Raw genomic sequence first — 22,836 nt, forward strand, 5'->3', positions numbered from 1 at the left:
TCTAGTCTTGGAATTAGGCCAGTTTGGGTCATCCTCCCTCGAAACCTCACAAGGGCTTTTCACCCTCACGGTACACAGACTACCTGCACTTCAGAGAACCGGAGCGGTTGAAAACTCATTTATAGAAATAAACAACGGCAAACTTTCAGTTATAGGACATACTAGCCTGAATTGTAAATATCTAGATGCAGCCTTGCCTTGAGACACAATAACGATTGTAGTAAAAGTCATGGAAAAAATGCAAGATAACTTGCTTTATGGCTACTGATAAGAGAATAAAAACAATGCGTAATGGATGAAGTTTTTGAGCCACGCTTTGGGTCGTCAATGAAGTGAAGGAAAATGGCATTTCTCAAGAAAAGGCTGCTAGGTTGTTTTATAGGCCAATTTACCTAAATAGAACGGTATTGATTTTTAATTGTTTTAAGTTTACTTATTTGAGAAAGAGAGCACACGAGAGCGAGCAGGGGAGGGGCAGAAAGAAAGGGAGGGAGAGAGAGAGAGAGAGAGAGAGAGAGAAGCCCAAGCAGGCTCTGCACTGACCGTGCAGACGTGGAACTCGAACTCATGAACCGTGAGAGCATGACCTGAGCCAAAATCAAGAGTCGGACGCCTAACTGACTGAGCCACCTAGGCGCCTCTAACTAGCATAGTATTTAAAAAACTAACACAGGGGCGCCTGGGTGGCGCAGTCGGTTAAGCGTCCGACTTCAGCCAGGTCACGATCTTGCGGTCTGTGAGTTCGAGCCCCGCGTCGGGCTCTGGGCTGATGGCTCAGAGCCTGGAGCCTGTTTCCGATTCTGTGTCTCCCTCTCTCTCTGCCCCTCGCCCGTTCATGTTCTGTCTCTCTCTGTCCCAAAAATAAATAAACGTTGAAAAAAAAAAATTAAAAAACTAACACAAACTAAGTGCACAGGGCACATATTTCTGGACTGTTCGGGAGCCCATTACTCTTGTTCATTAGTTATTTTATGCCATGGAGAAACGCTCTATCCTAAAGTGCTTAATACGCTGATAAAGGGTTCCCGGTTTGGGGAAAAACTTTTTTAGAGCTTCGTGTCCTTCTTCTTCTTCTTTTCCGATTCGTTTCCTCCTTCTCTTTCATCTTGGTACCTGTAGGGAAGGGAATATTCCTCGGCCTTCAGATCACAGACAACAAAGCACTACGTGTATCTAACCAATCTAAAGACCGCTCTCCAGGTCCCTGCCGGTTTCCCGGCGGAACAGCAGAGGAGAAATCGGCAGGTCCTTGTGGGTCGGCCACTGTCTGAGCTTACTGGAGGCCTGTAGTTCTCCATAGTTCTGGGATGGGCTCTTCCACACACAGGGCGGCAGGAGGGTGAAAGGAGAGGATTTGGAGGCGTTATGTCAACTAATGCAGCACACGAATGTGCATCACAAATTCATTTGCAGAGGGAACCGTCTGCTTCTTATCATCCCCTCCTGTTCTCTTTTCTCACTTCCCCTTCCTCTCCCCTCTGTCTGTCCTTCCCCACTCTGCCTTTTCGGCGGGGCACAAGCTACAAGGCAGGAAGAACCGAGGGTCTGAGTTGTGAAAACAAAACAAAGTTTAAGAGTCAGTAAATACAAGCTACACCCAGATTACTGAGAAAAGTGAAATAAAAACCAGCTCAGAGCCAAATTCCGGGAAGATGCTGTATGTTGGACTGACTTCGCGTTTTCACATTTGTTGCCTTGAAGCTTTGGTCATTAGTCTTCCGGTTCCTAATACAAAAAAGTAAATGCTGACTCGTGTCATTGGCCTCAGATACCACCGGAAATGGCATCTTCTCCCCAGCCGCTGGCTCATAAGCATAGAAGCACCCAGGGGTGAACTTATCTGCCTTCCAGCCCAGGCCTGGCCTTCTGATCTACAGCCAAGAAAGGAGCCTGTCTAGGGAAGAGATCTCGGATCAACTGAGAGGTACATTTTCAAATCACCAGTTACTGTAATGAGTAAGTACTTTTCAGTTTTCCCATTTTATTTTAAGCATTAATTAGGATCCTCATTTCTTGGGCACTTACTGTAGAGAGGAATCACCGTCCTAACCCCCTTCACCCTACCCCCACTTAACTGGACAGCCCTGAAGAGACAACTGTTATTTTGTAATAAGAAAGATTTATGATCGATACACTACCCTATCTCTAAAAACGTACAGTAAAAAGAGACAGCCAGTTGTGAACAGGAGAAAGGATGTGAAGCATCGGCTGTCTGTGCAATCTTGTATGTTGTGGTTGACCACAAAGGCTTGGCATCAGTTTTGACTCCCAGCTCTGCTTTTCATAAAATAGACGACCTTGGGCAGACGACTTCATCTTCCAAACTTAATTTTTGAATGTGTAAAATGGAGAAAAATAAAATACCAATGTCACAGATAACCAGGTAAAACACTTAGTATACTGGTGGAGTGGACACCAAATGTTACTGAATAACAAGTGAAATTAGCATTTCTCAGTAATAAATTAAGTCCTTCATTTGACTGGAAAGCTCTCTTAACGAGCAACATCCCAACCCTTGAACATGCAGACGTGGCTCGAGAATAACAACAACGAACATGTGCAAAGTTTACAGAGCATTGCATCTGATTTCCACAGTTAACCCTGGTGAGTGCAGAGCCGTTGACATGATTTTGTCACTGAGGGATAGAGAAGCCAAAAGCCCGGCTGAACCTGGCAGCAGGAAGGGAAGCTCACGGGTCCAAACTCGGAGCTGAAGGGAGGAAAACAGGACTTGAAAAAAGCCAGTGTCAGAGTGAGTTTGCCCGTTCCATTCTCCAGGCGAGCTTCTCTCCTCTTGGACCTTGTCTCTCTTCTGGTTCCAAGCCCTGCAGCTTAAAACTGGCAAAGTCCTTGGTCCCACTGCTGCCAACACACGGAGCAGTGGGAACGCAGGTCTTCCAGATCCGTCTATAGCATAGTGTAGCTAGGGAGCAAGGCGGACGAGAGACTGACTCTTAGAATCCCATTTAATTCAACACCTTTTTTTCCCATAGAAACACTATTGCACTTAGTAATCAGACACCACATTGTTAATCATAACAGCAATAATAAAAGAACATCCAACTTAAAAGCTCTTTATAGGGCCCTGGGGTGGCTCAGTCGGTTAACCATCTAACTCTTGCTTTCAGCTCAGGTCATGATCTCATGGTTTGTAAGATCAAACGCTGCATTGGGAGCCTGCTTGGGATTCTCTCCCTCCCTCTCTCTCTCTCTCTCTCTCTCTCTCTGCCCCTTCTTCACTTGGTCTCTATCTCTCTCTCAAAGGACAAAAAAAAAAAAAATTAAAAGCTCTTTCCTGTGATCTCCTTGGAGGAGAACTGGAGGCCACTTCTCCCATCTGAATGCTGAAAACACAGGAGATGAAGTGAGTTCAGAGGTGGGAAACCCCAGCCTGCTGACTCAGCCTAACGTTCACATCACTGCTTAAAATGGCTCTTGTGGCCATTCCTGGAGACAGAACTTTCAGAATCCAAGCTGTTCATCTGTTGAAAGCAACTTAGTCTTTATTGGCTCCCCATCACCCTTCCTTTCCAACCATGGGAAATTTTTATTCAAATACTGGTTAGAATCTGGAGTAGTCAGCATAAGTATAAAGAATTTCTAAGTACAAACAGAGCTTAGCACAGCACTGAGTTTTCCACTGACCCATTAGGAGGAGGAATTAACTATCAGTGAATGAAAGCTGAACTGAGTTAACTTCATCCCTGCTGTTTCCTCATGGAAAAATTTAAAGCTGTGTACAAAACATTGCTTTGATTTGTTTTTCAACAGAGAATAAAAAGGAAAACGGTATGCAAATATTATTTTTCTAGATAAGACTATTTTTTCCTCTTAATTTCAACAAATATTTATAGCTGGGGTTAAAAGCTCAGGTTTTGGAGCCATAATTCCTCTTAAAGAAACAAAACAATATCTTTGGCTTATCTCATCAATCAGAAGATTCATTGGCAATGACAGACTAGTTATGCCTTTTCCTAGCTGCACCATCTTGGGTGATTTACATAACCTCTCCAAGCCTCAGTTTCCTTATTCATAGAGTGAAGATAATAATAGTCCTTACCTCAAGAGTGGGCCCAGCAGGCAGTAACTGCTCAATGAATGCTAACCATTATGCAGAGGGGTAGAACGGTGGGGTGAGACCCACCCTCCAGGACTAGGATATACTGGGGTAGTTAATTATAGTACAAAATAGAACCAAGGACTAAGTCAGGGCATCTATCAGAAGGAGGAGGGACTTTCCTGTCTGGGGAAAAAAGGGAGGCTTTCAGACAGAACTTCATTTGAAACTGGATCTTAAGACAGAAACAGAATTTCAGTAGAAGGGGTGCCTGGGGGGCTCAGTGGTTTAAGATTCTGACTTCAGCTCAGGTCATGACCTCAAGGTTCCTGGGTTCGAGCCCCACATAGGGCTCTGTGCTGACAGTTCAGAGCCTGGAGCCTGCTTTGTATCCTATGTCTCCCTCACTCTCTCTCTGCCCCTCCCCCTCTTGTGCTCTCTCTTTCGCTCAAAAATAAATAATAATAAACATTAAAAAATTAAAAAAAAAAGAATTTCAATAGAGGAGGGGGTTAGGGAGCACTGATGCTGAGCCACAGAGCAAACATGAAGAGGTGAGAAAAAGCTCAGAGTATACACAGGCTCTAAAATTCATCCACAGGCATTGGGGAGCGGCACAGAAGGAAGGATCCTATCTTGGGTTAAAAAACAAAGTTTATAAATACAACATGTTGGGCTTATGCTAGCATATCAAATGAAAGTGAAGATACAAAATTCAAAAGATACAAAATTCAACACGGAAACTAAAAACCATGCCATTTTAGAAGTCTTCAAAAGTAAAAAGACACACTTTCTTTATTTCTTATGTTTATTCATTTTTGAGGAGAGAGAGAGGGAGGGAGGGAGGGAGGGAGGGGCAGAGAGAGAGGGGACAGAGGATCTGAAGGGCAGACAGCAGTGAGCCAGATGTGGGGCTCGAACTCACGAACCATGAGATCATGGCCTGAGCTGAAGTTGGACGCTCAACCGACTGAGCCACCCAGGCGCCCCAAAGACACACTTTCTTAAGAATTAAGAATAATTTACGGAAAGTACAAGAGGTAATCATAAAATCTAAAACAGAGGTGAGCTCGATCGCTGTGCTCAGCTTCCCAAAATATATTGCAACACCCTTCTCCCTAAAGCATATCCTCAAGAATCCCATCTTATTTTTTAATGCCAGGAAATAGTTGAACGGTTCTCCATCCAGGCTCTCATTCAAGGATTTTGAGGTTTCAGGAAGAGTGGAGACAGCCATACTCAGAGGCAGAGGTGATTTCCACCTGGTTATCCCCAACCAAAGTGGCAAGCCTCAATGATACATCAGCTCTCTGAAAATGCACAGCAAGAATATGCTGCCGTCATTCCCACAAAGGATCTGATATTTACCTTTAGGAAGATTGTCCAAAGGTCACAAGAGAATTATCTTAGGAATTCAGCCATGGTTTGATGGTAGGATAAATTGGCGTCTAGAGAATTTGAAAGTGATAAGAGGCCCACACAGAAGGTTACTCGTTGCCCCCTCCCCTTCCCCACCCCCTGGGAACTTCATTCCACTCACCTGAATGCGTCTGGAACTCAGGAGACAAGTTTGGGCTGGCTTAATTTATTGAGCACTTAAGAACGCGGTGGACCTCACGCTAGTGACTTCGTTCATTTAACCCTCACTTCTAAAGAGATTCGTGGTATTATTCTCGTTTTGCTGATGAAGGTTCTGGAGTGCAAAAAAATGACTTAAACGGCCCTGGGTCTCAGAGGCTCGTAAGCGGTGGAACCGGATATAAACCCAGGGAGCTGATTCCGAGCCCCCCTCTGAGCCACTGGGCTTTGCCGCAATTCAGGAGGCATCTGCATACAAATGGTGATTGATAAGGGGACTTGGATAATTTGTTTCCATCCGAAGTGGGACTTTTTCTGGTGGGGGGAAGGGTGCTGTGAATAACTGCGCTGGAAAAACAGGGGGCAAACCTGAACAGTTTGGGGCAAACAGAAATGTGAGAGTGGAGGGATTTACCCAGGGAAAGAGTGTTGAAGAAAAGAAGAAAGGAGCCCATTAGTAGGTCTTGAGAAAGACCAACAGTAGAGGAGTTGCCCGAGAAAGAGAAACTCACACCGGATCTTGGGGGAGGTGAGCCGGGATACTGGAGTGTCAGCCTGGGGCAGTTTTCCTCAGGGAGTCACCTGGGGCGCCCCCAAGACCCCAGGAGCTGGGAATGCTTTGAGTGATAAGGCCCACGAGGTGGCCTTTAACAGGAGCGGCCGGGAAATCACTGGTGATTTACTGACCAACATTTCTTGGGTTTGGTGGAGTTGGAAGCCAAATGAAAGTAACAGGAGTGAGTGGGAGGTGAGGCCCCAGCCACAGCCCGTGCAAATAACCCGTTTCCAAAGTGGCCTTGGAGGGGAAGCAAAAGATAGGACTGTCCTGGAGGTGGAGTCAAAGAAGTTTCCTTTCTTTTTGAAAGCAAGAAACCAGAATGCGTTTAGTGCTTAAGGGAAGGAACCGGCCACAGGAGAGGGAAGAAAAAGTAGAATGCGTAATGACCCCCTCTCCAGGGGACAGCGTGGAGCAAAGTTCCTGAGCCGCCAGAGCTGAGGGATTACCTTTACACCTGAGCAGGTACAGCTGTGCCTCTGCGGGAGGAAGGGGGCACCGGGGGCTGGAGGGCTTGATGCAGGGGAGCGGGAGCGAGGTGCGGTCTGCGGGCTCGGGTTTTTTCTGCCGTCCCAGCGGGGAGGGGTTGTTGTGCGCGCCAGGCGCTGTACTAGGCCCTTGACAAACAGTGACGTGATCTCTTTTCGTCTTCACGGCGGATCGGTGATCGGTAGGCTATCTACCTCACTTTACCTCCAGAGGAGGCGGTGGCTCAGAACGGTAAGCAGTCGGCCCAAGCGCACACGGCTGCTTGGGGCCAGAGTCCACGCCTGACTTGAGTGTCTCCAGGGAAGGGAAGGCCGGCTGCCTGTCTTTCCGTTATCTTTCGGTCTCAGGGTAATAAGAGGTAGGAAGTTAGCGAATACAGTTTAAATACTGATTGGAGACCGGAATGTGGAAGTTTGTCATAGACTGTACATGATTGAAATAGTATGTTTGTTTATAGGGATTGCTTTGATATTTTTACCCTAGGAGATCCTTTCGTAAAACAGGAGTTGTTTCTTTTTCTTTTCTTTTTTTTATGGGGCTATTGAATAAAAGCTCCATAGTTCGTTTCGTTTTTATAGAAGTCACCTGCATATCAGGTATTATGAAGCCACCCTTCATTTGTCAAGGATGCTACCTGCATTTCGTTCTAAAATCCATAAGAAAATTTTATATTAGACTGTTCCCACAGGAAAAATACGCTGCCTGGCGGATTTTTACACTTGGCCATTTTTACACTCTAAAAGTGTGTGAAATTCTTCTGTGGATACTTTATAGCAAAAGAATCCCAAATTTAAGATTGTGGCCCCAGGGGGATGGTGCTGATACACCTTGATTATGTCCGCGGTGAGTCCTGCCTCCACCAGGAAAACCTGCAGCCCACTTCGTTGCCTTCCTTCCTTCTTCCTTCCTTCCTTTCACCGTTCACCTTTATTTATTTTTGAGAGACAGAGTGTGAGCGGGGGAGAGGCAAAGAGAGAGGGAGACACAGAATCAGCCCCCAGGCTCCAAGCTGTCAGCACAGAGCCCAACGCGGGGCCCAAACTCACGGACCCCGAGATCATGACCTGAGCTGAAGTCGGACACTTAACCGACTGAGCCACCCAGCGCTCCACGTGGAGCCCACTTTGAAGATCACTATTCTAGGTTTCAGTTTTCCATTTCCATCACTTGTGTTTGAGATTTTAGATGTGGTGCATAAGGATTCATTCCCTGGATAGCCAAGTAAGAAATATGGGCCATATAGGGATGGGGTAGAGGAACCTTGACAGTAGTTGGGGGATGTGAGTCACTTTGCAGAATGACAACTGTCACAGCTCCCAGATAGACACAGGTGATCTCCAATTTGTACTGAATTAATTAATGGGCTGCAGAGCTGAGGCCTATTTTAGAGGGGAAGTTACCTGGAGTGGGGGATTAGAATCCCAACTTTCTAGGGGCTGATATTTGCAAAGAATTTGCGTTCTTTACCATAGTAAATTATTTACCGTAATATTTCACGGTATTTTATGTATTTTTTAAAAATTTGCTCTCAGGGGCACCTGGGTGTCTCAGTCGGCTTCAGCTCAGGTCATGATCTCACGGTTTGTGGGTTCGAGCCCCGCATCGGGCTCTGTGCTGACAGTTTAGAGCCTGGAGCCTGCCTGGAGCCTGCTTCGAATTCTGTGTCTCCTCTCTCTCTCTGCTCCTCCCCTGCTCATGCTCTCTCTCTCTCCTTCATAAATAAATAAATAAATAAATAAATAAATAAATAAATAAAATTTGCTCTCAGAACCACTTTTAAACATAGTAGGCGGGCATTATTTTCCCCTTTTTTGTGTTATATGGAAAAGAGTGTGTGTTAACGGACTTGCCCCAGATCAAAAGAGCAGTCTCTTGAGAATCAGCAATGCTCAGGCCATTCATTAAGCTTTCCCAAAGAGAAGTTTGAATTGTTTGTTTTTCTTCTTAGAAAACTTACTGTGACACGCAATTTAATTTTTGACAAGTTTAAATCCCACTTAGAAAATTCAGCAAATGCCAAGACACAGCGGTAAATTCGTGAAAAATAATAATCTTATTTGTACTGTCTGTTCCGTTTAAATAGATGTAAGGGGATCTTGGAAAGTTCCACACATTGATTTGATTACGAAAAATGCAGGTAGAAGAAAATGAACTATTTATATTCCCAACATAATGTTGCATTAAGATGGTTAGTCTTCTGCAAGAAATTTTTTAACTAGTTGCAAGTACTTCCTATAACTAATCAAAACAACATCCTAATTGTTAGTGTTTACCTCTGATTTAAGGCTTCTCTGCAGGGTCTCTAGAGCAACTGACCTATATCTGTGTCTGTCTTCCTGTAACTAAAGATCAATAAGAAAAGAAATTAACCTAAGTTCTACAACACGTTGATGAATGAAAAACAAATGTTATGTGTTTGGCTCATGATAGTTATACAAGCAATAGTCAGTGATTTATAAGTCATGGTGCTTATGAAGGTATTAAAAAATTAATTACCCCCAAACAGAAGTCTAAGCAAAATACTTGAAAGTAATTTATTGTAGTAGTAGCCATTATTAATGCATATTTCTGTAAGAGTGTTAGTCAACGTCCAAATAGAAAGCACGGAATTAGGGGCGCCTGGGTGGCTCAGTCAGTTAAGCGTCCGACTTCGGCTCAGGTCATGATCTCACGGTTCGTGAGTTGGAGCCTGCGTCAGGCTCTGTGCTGACAGCTCGGAGCCTGGAGCCTGCTTCAGATTCAGTGTCCCCTCTCTCTCTGCCCCTCCCCCGCTCATTCTCTCTCTCACTCTCTCCCTCTCTGTCTCAAAAATAAATAAACATTCAAAAAATTTTAAAAAAGAAAGCATGGCACTAACTTATGATTTGAGGAATCATCATCAAACTCTTTAAAAAAAAAAAAAGTTTTAATTTGACATTGGAATCACACCTTGCAAGGATCACCCAAATACCTCCTCTCCCCCTCCTGACTCTTCCATCTGGCTTTGGCGCTTCATTTACGTATATCCACTGTAGCCACTGGCACCTTCTACAATACTTGCCTTTCTGAGTCCATTTCCTTTCCGCTCCTCTTGAGAGAAGAGACCGCCTTTTTATATTGAGTCCTTCCATCTAGCACAATAGCTGGTTCTCAGTGACCTTCACTGAATGAATGAATGAGTGAATGAATCTATCTATAAAACAGCTACCAAAACTAATAAGGGAGTTGAGCACATTTGAAGCACATTTTTAGCCTAGGCTAAAAAGCCCCAAAATCTGTTTTCAACTCCCTTTTTTGTTTCATTTTTTTTTTTATAAATAAAAACTTTGAAATTGGAACGTACCAGCCTTTTTTTTTTTTTTTTTTTTTTTAGAACAGAGAAGATTTAACTCTCAAGTTTTCTTCCTTCACTACCTCCACCCCCCAGAAGTCACTTTTGTTTTTGTTAGGTTTTGTTTTTAATGCTTGGTATCTTAGTTTAAATGATTCTTTCCCAGGGCGAGAATCCGAAAGGTGTCTGATTTGCTACTCCTGTTACAGGGGTGGCGTTCTTGATCAAGAATTTCATGAATTTCCTTTCAGTTTAGCTTCTGACTGGCGTGCTCTTTCCCAGTCATTTTCTCCCCCCCTTCTTTTCCACAGTCTGATCTGCTCACAGCCTCCATTTGCAGAAGGACGATGAGAAATTCCCAGGGAGACGTTTTGCCCAGTGTTGACGCTGAACCCTTGTAGCTGCATTTGGGTGGGTTAAGTTCACTGGTGGGGACAGAGGGCAGCCAGAATTCCTCAAACACTGTGAGAGGCCTGGGAGTCTGCAGAATTTTGTTTTGGTTGTTCTGAAATCCAAGTCACTTAAATTTTTGCGTGTCTTTTGGTTGAGGTCAAGGGATGGGATGAAATATGTATACTCGGGGCGCCTGGGTGGCGCAGTCGGTTAAGCGTCCGACTTCAGCCAGGTCACGATCTCGCGGTCCGTGAGTTCGAGCCCCGCGTCGGGCTCTGGGCTGATGGCTCAGAGCCTGGAGCCTGTTTCCGATTCTGTGTCTCCCTCTCTCTCTGCCCCTCCCCCGTTCATGCTCTGTCTCTCTCTGTCCCAAAAATAAATAAACGTTGAAATATGTATACTCTCACTCACAGCCCCCCAGCCCCTGAGTACGCATAAACCACCTTTCTCCAGGCTCGCAGAGGAAATAGTTGCCTGCCTTTACATAAAGACCTACCAAGGCACTCTTCTCTCCTGTCTTCAAATATCTCCAGGACATGGGCCAAGATCTTGTATTCGCACCAGTCCGCAGGGCATTCTGTTGTAAAGGATGTCTCCTACCGAGAGACCAGAGACCGACTTTGGCGTTCATGGCTTTAAATTTTAGCTCCATCAGATCACATAGGAATATCCTTCCCTGTAAAACGGAACTAATAAAAATTATCTCATAAATGGGATTACATTTGTAAAGCTACTGGCATCCAGTAGCCACTCAACAAACACAGATTTTTGCTTTTCTTCAAAATCTTTCACTTAGGTCATATCATTTGCTCTTCACAGAACCCTGCTGGGCAAACGGCACACGTTCTGTAAGCACCCCCCACCCTTTTCATAGATGATTAACCTGGTGCTTTGAAACTTGCTCAGTAATAATAATAACAACAACAACAAACTCTTATCTATGCTTGCTACTTGTCAGGCATTGTTCTAACCATTTTACATTTAGTCCTCACAAGTCTATGAAGTGAGCGCTAAGTCCCATTTCACAGATGAGGACCATTAAGGCAGTGAAAGGCTACGTCATTGCCCAAGGACAAAGAGCTGACCAATAGAATAGTTGAGATTCAAACCCAAGTAGTGTTGCTCCGAAAGAAGTGTTCTTCACCAGTATACTTCAGTGCCCCTCTTTCCCACGGTTTTTAACTGGTAGATTGGATTCCCATCTGTGAGTCCCAAGTCTAGAGCACACTTCAGACTCAGAGGAGGAATGCATTAGGTCCAGTAAACAAAATACCCTCCTGGAGACAGCACCAGGTTATCCGATCTGCCAGCCGGGACTAGGCACACAGTAGGACCAGAGAGCCAGCCCAGGGAAGGTGCACACAGCCGAGCAGCATGAGAAGCTGAGACGCCCCGGGAGGAGATTTCCCTCTTCACTTTGCCCTTTAGAGACTGGGGTCTAGGGCAAAGGAGGACTATTTGTTCACAGAGACCCTGAAGGTCCACAGCACCTGTTCATTCAATGGTACTTAGCGCTCTTTGTATTGTACTTAGCCGTGAGTATTTCTGAAGGGCTCCTGAAGGGCGTGACCAGGTTTTACTCATTTTTCTACCCTCCATGTGGAGCCCATAGTAGGTACTTAACAAGTGTGAGCTGGATGAATAAACGGTTGCAAACCAAGGAACATCCCTGAGCCCCAAAGGGATTTGGGGTTTGCTTTATGTTTTATTTTGTTGCACCGCAATGAACTACATCTCATTTTTAAGCTTTTTTTTTCTGATAGCAAAAACATTTAAATGAAGATTCTTTGGGGACAAATAAGCCAATATTTTCAACTCTTCTCTTAGGGCAACTCTTTTATATTCTACCCATTTTCATGTTTTTATGTTTGTACATTACCCATTTAAAACCACAAATAGTATGACTTTTAGAAACTGAATGTGTGATTTAATAATAAGCATCCACCCCCACCTATTAAAATGCTTCCTAATGCATAAAAGCCTACAAATATCAAGCCACAATGGATTTTATTGACTTCTGTGTAAGTGTATGAAGTGGATGCCATGTTCCTCTCCATCTGAGATGTGTTGGTAATATTGGACTGTGTTTCTCCCTTGTAATCATTAATGGGCATGGTTGTAAATGGCAGCTTTAAAATAAACGTAAACTGGGGCGCCTGGGTGGCTCAGTCGGTTAAGCGTCCGACTTCGGCTCAGGTCACGATCTCGCGGTCCGCGGGTTCGAGCCCCGCGTAGGGCTCTGGGCTGATGGCTCGGAGCCTGGAGCCTGCTTCCGATTCTGTGTTTCCCTCTCTCTCTGCCCCTCCCCCATTCATGCTGTGTCTCTCTCTGTCTGAAAAATAAATAAACGTTAAAAAAAAAATAAACATAAACTGAAGTTTTGAAGATGAGTTTCACAACTCTTAACATTTTATTCAATGTGCTGAGGAGGAAAAACTTTTCTTCTACCCTCTTAGGTTCAGTATCTGGGGCCCTGTGAATTAAACAGAGACAGGTTAAAAGGAGAAAAAGCACACCATTTTTGTTCATATTTATGTGCGCAAGAGTTCACCAAAAAGAAATGAAACTCAAAGAAGCAGATTCGGGGGCTTACATATTATTTTAACAAAGGCAAAGGGGCTTGGGCTTCATGGGATGATGAATTGTGGGGAAGAACTCAGAAATATATAGGGGGACTAATGGAAAATCGGGGCTATTTTAGTAAAGTTTATGCAAACTCATCTTGGTGTTGACAACTCCCTGTCTTCTTCCTTGACTCTTCTCTCCCTGGTGGGGGAAGGATCACCTGCGCCAAAGGGAAATTTGTACACTGCTTTTAAGCAAATAAGGGAAGTTCTGAGAACACTTCCTATGTCTGTTGATTCTTAGTTGCTTTCAGCTCAAAATAATCCTTACACCAAAATGGCATCTTTGGGGATGGTGTATTCTGATCTGCTTCCTACGGAAAATAAAGAATATTACAGCTGAAATGTGTGCATTACTTCCAATGTTACTGCCTTTTTCACAAGTCCTATTTGCAAAACAAAAACAAAAACAAAAAAACCACACACACACACAAACAAAAATCCAGCAGCTTCCTTGTTAAGGAAATCTGTTTTCATATGTTTTCTGACCTGGCACCTGTACTTTTCTGTTGTTTGTGGCATTTCCGTGAGTTCTTTTTAAATTATTAAAAGTAAGGTACAATTATATAAAGTCTATTTACAAAAAAGGGGAGAAGGCAAGTCATCCATAGCCGGATCTTTTCTATTACGAACTATGCTTTTGCATATTTTCTTTCAGTGTTATCTACATGCTATAGTTGGAGTGAGGCAGGGCATGTAACATATCACCACAGGCTCTGTGCTGTTGCTCGCTCACCGTGCTCATTACTGAGCAGCTGCAGGGTTGACCTCAGCACTCTTCAGTCCTCAGACACCTGAGCTGCCTGCCCAGGGGCTGTCTGACTTCTAGCCAGGGGACGAGGGCCTGTGGGGTTGGCCGCTTCTGGCCCGGTGGAACCTGGGCCTCCAAGAGCCGCTGCAGAGGCTCACAGATTAAGGTGAAGCCTGGCCGATGGGCTTATGGCTCCGGGCTCCCTTCTTGCTCTCTTCCCACTGCCAGGCTGAGGGGAGTGGACTTCCCAGGCCAACCCTCCATCCCCTTGCCTGAGTCTTGCCACATGAGGGCCCGCCCAGGGTGGGTCCCTCCCAGCCACTCTCTCCTTCTGTCCTAGCAACCTGAAGACCTCCCGCGTGGAGAGGAAAGACCTAGGCGGCCCACCATGGCCGTCTCGGCCCACCTGCTGGCCGCCGACGTGCAGCAGCTGCTCCACAACAAGTTCGTGGTCATCCTGGGAGACTCTGTCCAAAGGGCCGTGTACAAGGACCTGGTGCTCCTGCTGCAGAAGGATCTCCTGCTCACTCCCACCCAGCTCAAGGCCAAGGGGGAGGAGAGCTTTGAACGGGACAAGCTGGTGGACGGAGGCCAGCGGGGCCCCATGCACAACGGCACCCAGTACCGGGAGGTCCGCCAGTTCTGCTCCGACCACCACCTGGTGCGCTTCTACTTCCTGACGCGCGTGTACTCCAGCTACCTCGAGGCCATCCTGCAAGAGCTGCAGTCCAGCCAGCACGGCCCCCCGGACGTGATCATCATGAACTCCTGCCTCTGGGACCTCTCCAGGTACGGTCCGGACTCCTGGAAGAGCTACCTGGAGAACCTGGAGAGCCTGTTCGAGCGCCTGGGCCAGGTTCTGCCCGAGTCGTGCCTCCTGGTGTGGAACACAGCCATGCCCGTGGGCAAGAAGATCACCGCGGGCTTCCTCCCGCCGGAGCACCGGCCTGAGGATTCCTCCCTGAGAGACAAAGTCATCGCGGCCAACTTCCACAGCTCTGTGGAAGCGAAGAAACACGGCTTCGATGTGCTGGACTTGCACTTCCACTTCCGCCACGCGGGGCGCCACCTGCAGCGGGACGGAGTGCACTGGGACGAGCTCGCGCACCGCCACCTCTCCCAGCTGCTGCTGGCCCACGTGGCCGACGCCTGGGGCGTGGATCTGCCCCGGCGGGACCCGGTGGGCCCCTGGATCCGGGATGGCCCCGCGAGGACCGGACCCGGCCGGGGAGTTGAGCGGCAGCCCCAGGCCAGCCCAGATCAACCGTCCATGCCTCCTGCCGGGTACCGCCCCCTGCTCCCACTTCCCCATCCACCCCCGCCCCCGCCTCCCCTCCTGCCCTTGCCCCCACATCCTCGCCCTTTTCCCTTTCACCCTGTGATGACCAGATTCCTGTTCGGTCCCCGAGATCACTTTTCTGCCTCAGACCATCCTTTCCAGTCCGATCAGTTCTCCTCAAACCATTTCCATTCAGATGTCCCCTCACCTACCCAGACAGGATTTTCCTTTGAAGATGATCCCCAGCCACCCAGGCCCCCTTTCCCCACACCCTACCTGCAGCGGGCCCCTGTGGTTCATAGGGGGTTTCCCCGGCATCTACCTCGTGGCCCCTATGTGCCCTGGGGTCGGCGGCCCAGATCTTCCAAGAGACAGGCCCCATCCCACCCACAGCCAAGGCCTCAATAAACTGACTTGGGGGCCTTACTCCTCATGGTGGACATGGACTGGGCAGATCATCTGACTCTCCTGAAACAGCCTGACCTTGTTAACAGAAGCCTTTGGTCCCTGCTTGGACTTCTTTTTGGTCATTGCTGTTACTAATAATGGCCTAGAAGAGCCCTTCAACCATTTTTGTTGGCTGTGGCCTTTTCCTCCAATCGCTGGCGGTGACCAAGCATTATTCCTGCCTCTCCACTCCCTGTCCTCTTTGTCTTTTTGTAAACCTAAAATTGAAATAAAGAAGTAGTTTCACAAAAGTAGTTGTAGATTTTGCGTGTGTCTGTACGTAATGGTGCCTCCCCTTTCCATTAAATAATTAGCTTAAAAAGCAAGGACGGTATCTGTTGACTTGAGTGTTTATGGCATCTACTTGACAAACTATTCAAAGTGGAATTTGTCTAAAATCATTCTGAGGCTTTCCATAAAATACACCTGATTCCTTACGAATAAGCAGAACTTTAATTTTTTGTGGTCTTTTCCAGAGATTCTCAAAGACTCATTGAATTTTAAAACTGGGAAGACTGGGGGCGCCTGGTGGCTCAGTCCGTTAAGCGGCCGACCGGCTCAGGTCATGATCTCGCAGTCCATGAGTTCGAGCCCTGTGTGGGGCTCTGTGCTGACAGCTCAGAGCCTGGAGCCTGTTTCAGATTCTGTCTCCCTCTCTCTGATCCTCCCCTGTTCATGCTCTGTCTCTCTCTGTTGCAAAAATAAATAAACGTTAAAAAAATTTTTTTTAAATAAAAAATAAAACTGGGAAGACTGAATATATAATATTTAACGCAAACAAGGTAACTGCAGCTAAGCATGGTGAGTAACTTGTTCTAGGTCACGCAAGAGCCCTCATCCACCAGTCTTTCCTACTTTATGGTATAACTTTCAAACCACAGGACTAATTTATACCAACTAATACCAAACCAAGAAGGACAGGTTACCAAACATGGTCCTTCTATGAAAATGATGGTGAAAACCCCTCATAGCTCCATAACTCCAGAAGTTTATTGGTTAGGTGTGCAATGAATTACATACGTACACTAGAGGGGATGGCATGCTTGTGACTTTATGATTTTTTGGACAGTCTTGAGTTTGCGACTTGAGAAAATTAGAAAAAAGTAAGTTGCATTCAATGGCAATGTCTATCGCCATCATAGAATAAAACTACCAGTGGGAAGGGAACACGCAGGACACGACTTGGACAGATGGCCATGGCCAGCTCTTCTCTGTTTTGTGGGAATGTTAACATCACCAAGACTTTATGTTCTAGGCCCTTTATCACCCTAGACTAGTGAAGTGTTAGCACTTAGATAAAATAGCCCAAACAGGTCATGACTAACATTGAATGATAGATTATTTCATTGGGTTGATTTGACTGGTTTATGAGCCCTCCCCTGGACCATTCCTGAACTTGACAAGTTCAAGTGTCAGAAAATGTTATCCCACAAAAAATGAAATTTGTGAAATCACACATACACAAAAATAGATGAGATCAGCTCTCTATAGAAGAAATACACAGCAACTTTTAATCTACTAAAAAACCATGAAATTTGTGGGGAATAAGACCTTCGTCTTACTTACTTTGTGTCTTAAATCCCAGCGCAAATGTATAGCACTTAGTAAGTACTGAATACTGTTTCTTAAATAAATTAGTGAATGAATACGGGGTGTATAAGTCTTCCTGGTGAAACTCACCCAAGTCTCTGACATCTAATCACCATAGCACATCTGAAGGAATATTGCTGAAACAAACACGATGACGACATTCCAGGACTCTAGAAAGGTGGAGTCTGCATGTCAGAATTTGCCAGAACATACCAGCAAACTCAGGACAGAGAGTACCTGTCCAACCAATGTAAATGTGCTAATCCCAAGGAGGAGATTAATGCACTGGGCTGTAAGATTTGGTGAAATTAGCCATCGATACGAGTCAGTTGCCTTCTTCTGGCTTCACATTCCCCAAGAAAGACAAAGCAGTGCTTAGTGATTTGAGTAAGCTCACTCATTTAGTATGTATGTTTCCATGGATAAACAAACAAATCAGTGGTGTGGTTTATATCTCTTAGGAGTCAGGCCAGTGTGTACTATTCCTCTTTGATCTGATCATACCTGACGAGGCAAGGGGAATGAGTTCTCACATATACATATATGTGAGAGGACCAGACATACACAGTGCTGAGGACCAGAGACCAGACACTGAATCAATGATGAATCCACTATAATACGACATGGATTAAACTGCACCAAGCACTTAACGGTCCTGTTTCTCTCAGAGGAATAGGAGTGCAGGTAGACTCAAGCAGGGGCGATCTTTTCCTGCCCGGGTGTATTAATTTCCTGGGGCTGCTGTAATGAAAACCACAAACTTGGCGACCTAAAACAACACATATTTATGCTTTTAACAGTTCAGGAGCTCAAAAGTCCAAGCAGAATCTATCCAGGGTCCCGTACCATCCCACAGGATCAGGCCTCTGCCTACCCCTGCCATGTCATCTTCTGGAACTCTCTTCTTTGCTGTTCACACTGGGCTTCCTTCTGTTCATGTTCGACATGCCAAGCTCTATCAGAAGTTGAGTCTTTGCCCTTGCTATTTCCTCTGCCTGGAATATTCCATATCCCCTGCCCCTGGTTTCTTTGGATATCTGACTCTTCATCCTTCCATCCACATTTTCCAAGTAACCTCCAAAGGCCTTTTAGGATCATGCCATCTAAAAGTACCATTAGGATCTCCCCTGGCACTCGTTCTTTCCTTGAATTGCTTACCCCCCCCCCCAGCAGTGGCTTTGGTAGCTGGCTGTGTGTTGGCCGCTCCCATTAGAAAGTAAGCTCTGTTAAGTCTTGTTCACTATTGAATCACCAATGTCTAGTAGCACAGTGCCTGGCAAGGAAGGTGTTCAAGTATATTTACTTTAGATAAAAGTTCAAGAACATCGTTAATTCACATTGTGTACTCATGAGAATGCAACTTATATTAAAATTGAGCTGTAGATGACCACTTTTCTTTAGAAAATGTCTATAGAATTCTCCCTTTATCTAAGTCATTCTGGGTGGCTGGCATCCTTGAACTTCTTCACCCCCATGGGATTAGCCTGACAGCACCTTCAGTGCGAATTTCATACATAACGTCAAGCTTTCTTCTTTGCCTATTTTTACTTGCTACCTTGCTCCTTAAGTCAAGAAACCTAGCAGTGCAATCAAGCCATTGTCTGGGAAGAAGAGCCTAAATTATTCAACGGTTACGAGAAAAATTATTGTTTCATTGTTAAGAATTAACAATGCAGGGTCCATTCGGCCTAGTCTCCAGCCTCAAGAAATGACAGCGCTCGAAGCTTTTCATACTTGACTCTTGTCTTCTGGGAAAAGGAAAAAAAAAAAAAAAGGAGTAAAATCAATGATTAAATTGACATTATCCAAGCAGCCTATGGTTCTCACCTTATTCTAGAATCAGGTATACTGTTATATCAAAGGACAAAATTTCAAAGCTATAACTATTTTTCCATAAGCACAATGCAAGGCCCAGCATTGGAAATCAAATGGAATCTTATAGCCTTTCATAGGATGGGGATCAGCCCGCTCTCCCCAGGTCAGCCACAGAGCTCTTGTTTCCACACCTGCCCGCCCCCGCCCTGCATTGCATGTTACTTCCTCTGAGCTATACGTGGCTGCAGCCCCATCTCTGACAGCTTTATGTTCATGAATTCTGCAAAGGTAAGTTATTTGGATCATTAAGGCTCATATCTAAGGGATTTGCCATTATTTTAAACTATTAGATGCTTGTCTTTAAAACTCTAGGATCAGTATCTCATTCTTACCACTTTAAAAAAAGGCTTCTTGTCACTGCACCCTTAATTCATAGATACGGTTTTTCAAAAGACTTGACTCTACCCATTAAACTTTAAAGAAAGCTTTCCTAAAACACGTCTCTCTGAGCCCTAATCTTTACATGCATGCTGTAGGCAAGGATACTTGTAAGGATTTGTTCTGTAATTGCCCCATGTGGAAACTCACAATGACTTTTAATGGATTAGAGGCTCTGAGAGGTTCTGCGTGAAATGAACTGGATTAAACATGTTCAACCTAGTGGTTTCCAGATGTATTCAACCGCATATGAAAATACCTTTTCATACGTATGATCTCCTAAAAACATGTTTTGGGAAATATTGTTCTAGAGAATGCCACGTAAAATAGGCGGTGTAAGTGCAAAGAAGGCTCGTTACTGACATTTTACACACGAAGCCCCTTTTCAATGGAGCATTATAATAATCTGGGCCAAGTATGAGATAATATTCATTAGGTAGGCCTGTGACAAGTCTGAGATTGGCTAGTTGAGGGAAGTGGGATGAAATGGACCAGGAATGATGGCCTTCATCTTGTTCTAAGGTGGGAGGCTGGGGTGAGAAGGGGGCTGTGTGGCCAGTCCAGACGACACAGCAGGGCACGCAGCGGAGGTAATAGTCATTCAACACAGCACCCTCTGTCAGCACTTAACAACAGGGTAAGAGGCAGGCCCCAACTCTCTAAGAAAGAGCCTTTCTTGGAAGAATGAGAGCACCCACAGAAGCTGCTGTGGCCACGTCATGTGGTCTGTGGCACGTAGTCTGGGCCCTGAACAGGTTCCCCTGCATCATGCTGCAGTGATGCCTCTCCGACCTGGGTGGTACCTGGTTTCTCATCTTTACTTCCTGCTCCCATGTCTACGTCACATGAACTAGCATTTGATCTTATCTTTCATCTCCGTGATTCTATCACGCTGCCAGATGGATCCTTTCCCTATCATTCATTTGTCCCTAACCACACAGTGCCCCAAGGCACTGGTTCTCAAACTTTATTTGGAGTCTGTCAGAATATCCTGGAGGGCTCGTGAAAACATCACTGCCGCCATCTCCTTGGCAGAGTAGAGCCCTAGGATCTGCATTTCTAGTAAGTTCCACACTTGGAAAACCACCAAAGAAACAAAAAATGTAGAAAGAAGCATGTAATCCCTCTGATGTAGCCATAACCTAAATTTATAACCATTGTTAACATTTTGTTGTATATTATCTTTTTTCTGAAGTATTTTAAAGTTGGCTTCTTAATTAATATTATGTTGCTTCATATTATACCGCTTCATAATATTTCACCCCTAAATATTTCGTATGTGGGAAAAAAGGACATTTTCCTACATAACCATAAATATTACATCTAACAAAGCTGACAATAACTTGCTTATATCATGTGATACTGTTAGGGACTGAATGTGTGGGGCCTTTGGAAGACAATTGGGATGAAATGCGATCCTGAAGTTGGAGCCCTCATGAATGGGATTAGGGCCCTGATAAGAGTCACAAGAGAGCCTGCTTCCTCTCTCTGCTCTTGGCTATATAAGAATGCAATAAGAAAGAGCACCTGCGTGGCTCAGTCGGTTAAGGGTTGGACTCTTGGTTTTGGCTCAGGTCATGATCTCATGCTCATGAGATCAAGCCCCCGTAGGGCTCCGTGCTGAGCATGGGGCCTGCTTGGGATTCTCTCTCTCTCCCTCTCTGTCCTCCCCTGCTCGCACTGCACAAGCGCGCTCTCTCTCAAAATAAATTAAAAAAACATTAAAAAAAAATACAATGAGAGGTAGAAAAAGAGTGTTCTCACCAGAATCCAACCATGCTGGCGTTTTGCTCTTGAACATCTAGAAAAATTTGTTTATCAATTCTAAATTTCTGTCTCTACATTTATAAATTTCTGTTGTTTATACATTTCCTTTGTTTTATTGTTGTAATAAATTTCTATTGTTTGTAAGCCACTGGTTTATATACCAAAGTCTATGGTACTTTGTTATACGAGCCTGAATTAAGACAGATGCCCATTCCCAAAAATGTTGTCTATAGATATCGAGACTTGGATCCACTGAAGAATCACACACTGCATTGATTATTATGTCTCTTGAATCTTTTTGAGTCTAGAAGAGAACCCAAACACATTTTTTTATATGACATTGACTCATTGAAAAGACATATCCGATAGAGTGTTTTACTCTGATTTCTGCCTGACGCCATTTCATTTTTACTTTATCCCCTGTGTTTCCTATAAAGCAAACATTAGCTTCAAACATTAGCTTCAAAGTTTTGATCAGACGCGAGCTAAACATTTTTGCTAGAATATTTCACAGGCAAGGCCATGTGTTCACATCGTCTCACAACAAGAAGCATATGAACTGGTTTCCTAGTATTCAGTATGAAGATTGATCGCCAGATAAAAGTTGACAGCCTAAGCCTCCAGTTTGAAAGTTATATTTTTCTGCTTGTAGTCAGCAAGTGTCCTGTGGCTGATATGCTGGTACCATTGCCAGTATTCCAGTTCCTCATCAATCTTTCAACTAGACAGTTTTAGCAACCACTGATGATTCTTGCTTGAAATGGTGATTTCATTAGGGATAGAGTGCTGGAAACCAAGCTATCCAACCAGCCTGATGGCAGGGCCCGGGCGGTGGACGGGTCGGGACTGTAGGGTGGCCCACGACAGTGAAGCTTCTTGTACTCCCGCTTTTAAGTGATTTGGCCTTAACGTTGGTCAGGGCAGCCCCGCGACCAATCAAAGTACCTGGGGAATTGTCTTTTGGGGAATTGCCTTCGATAGGCCCCCTGGGAAAAGAACCATTGGGGAAACAAATAAGGTTCCACAAGGAAATTGTGTGGCCTTACATCTAGCCCTTGCCACCCCCTATAAAGACTCCTCTACCTAAAGGAAGGATAGCCCCATATTTTTCCCAGCCAAGGAAGGAACAAATGGATTTGAGAGCCCCACTCCGGCAACAAAGGAGTGTATCTATGGGCACAAGTTACTCCAACCCCTAGGCCCACTGGGCCCCCAGGAGGCATTCCAGATGATGACTGAACCTAGTCAGTTAAGGTACAGAATGGTTCATTAGTTCCTAGGTGCATTGTCTCTCTGGGAATGCATAAAGCGTGGGTTCCTAAGACCCTCTTGGCCCCCTCCTGGCACCTCGGACCGAGGCGAATACTTTTGTTCCTCAAACCACAAATGGCTCGGGGAAACAACTAAGAGGTCATGTCCCTGTAACTGTTCCACTTGAGGTGTTGAGAGATAGATGACCTTTCATGAAAATAGCAAAGCAAATGCTTTATAGATTATAGATAAACGTAGATACATAACGAAAATAATGTAAGAAATTAATCAATGAGCAAAGGGCAGGAGGGAACGTTATGAGAAAATAACCATGTTGTTCCTTAATGGGTGATTATACAAAGGAACATTTTTAGAATTAGGTAATGCCAAGAAACATAGATGACGCACGATGCAAGGAAATTGCTAACAAATATAATGCCACGTTTGCCACAATAAATCGGCCAGTTCAACACACTGCTCTTGCCTGTGTC

The 22,836-nt window shown here is 45.0% G+C and overlaps 1 protein-coding gene across 3 annotated transcripts; it reads left to right on the forward strand.

The window, feature by feature from the left end:
* The first annotated feature begins 1,626 nt into the window (after positions 1-1,626).
* PCED1B (PC-esterase domain containing 1B) lies at positions 1,627-16,038 on the forward strand. Of its 3 annotated transcripts, none has more exons than XR_006959862.1 (3): positions 1,627-1,956; positions 6,502-6,656; positions 15,961-16,038. XR_006959862.1 is itself a non-coding variant. In XM_047066670.1 (3 exons), the coding sequence occupies exon 3, from the start codon at positions 14,147-14,149 to the stop codon at positions 15,443-15,445; it is 1,299 nt and encodes a 432-aa protein (XP_046922626.1). In that variant the 5' UTR covers positions 1,629-1,956; positions 6,502-6,656; positions 14,099-14,146; the 3' UTR covers positions 15,446-15,738. The 3 variants fall into 3 exon arrangements, 2 of the variants coding, with proteins under 2 accessions (XP_046922626.1, XP_046922625.1); XM_047066670.1 differs by lacking the exon at positions 15,961-16,038 and adding an exon at positions 14,099-15,738 and having other exon boundaries at positions 1,629-1,956; XM_047066669.1 differs by lacking the exons at positions 6,502-6,656; positions 15,961-16,038 and adding an exon at positions 14,099-15,738 and having other exon boundaries at positions 1,629-1,956.
* The last annotated feature ends 6,798 nt before the right edge of the window (positions 16,039-22,836 follow it).

The sequence above is a fragment of the Lynx rufus genome, unplaced genomic scaffold (assembly GCF_022079265.1).
Source record: "Lynx rufus isolate CCGP_SWC_20201006 ecotype Redwood Valley unplaced genomic scaffold, mLynRuf1.p SCAF_7, whole genome shotgun sequence".
NCBI lineage: Eukaryota > Metazoa > Chordata > Mammalia > Carnivora > Felidae > Lynx > Lynx rufus.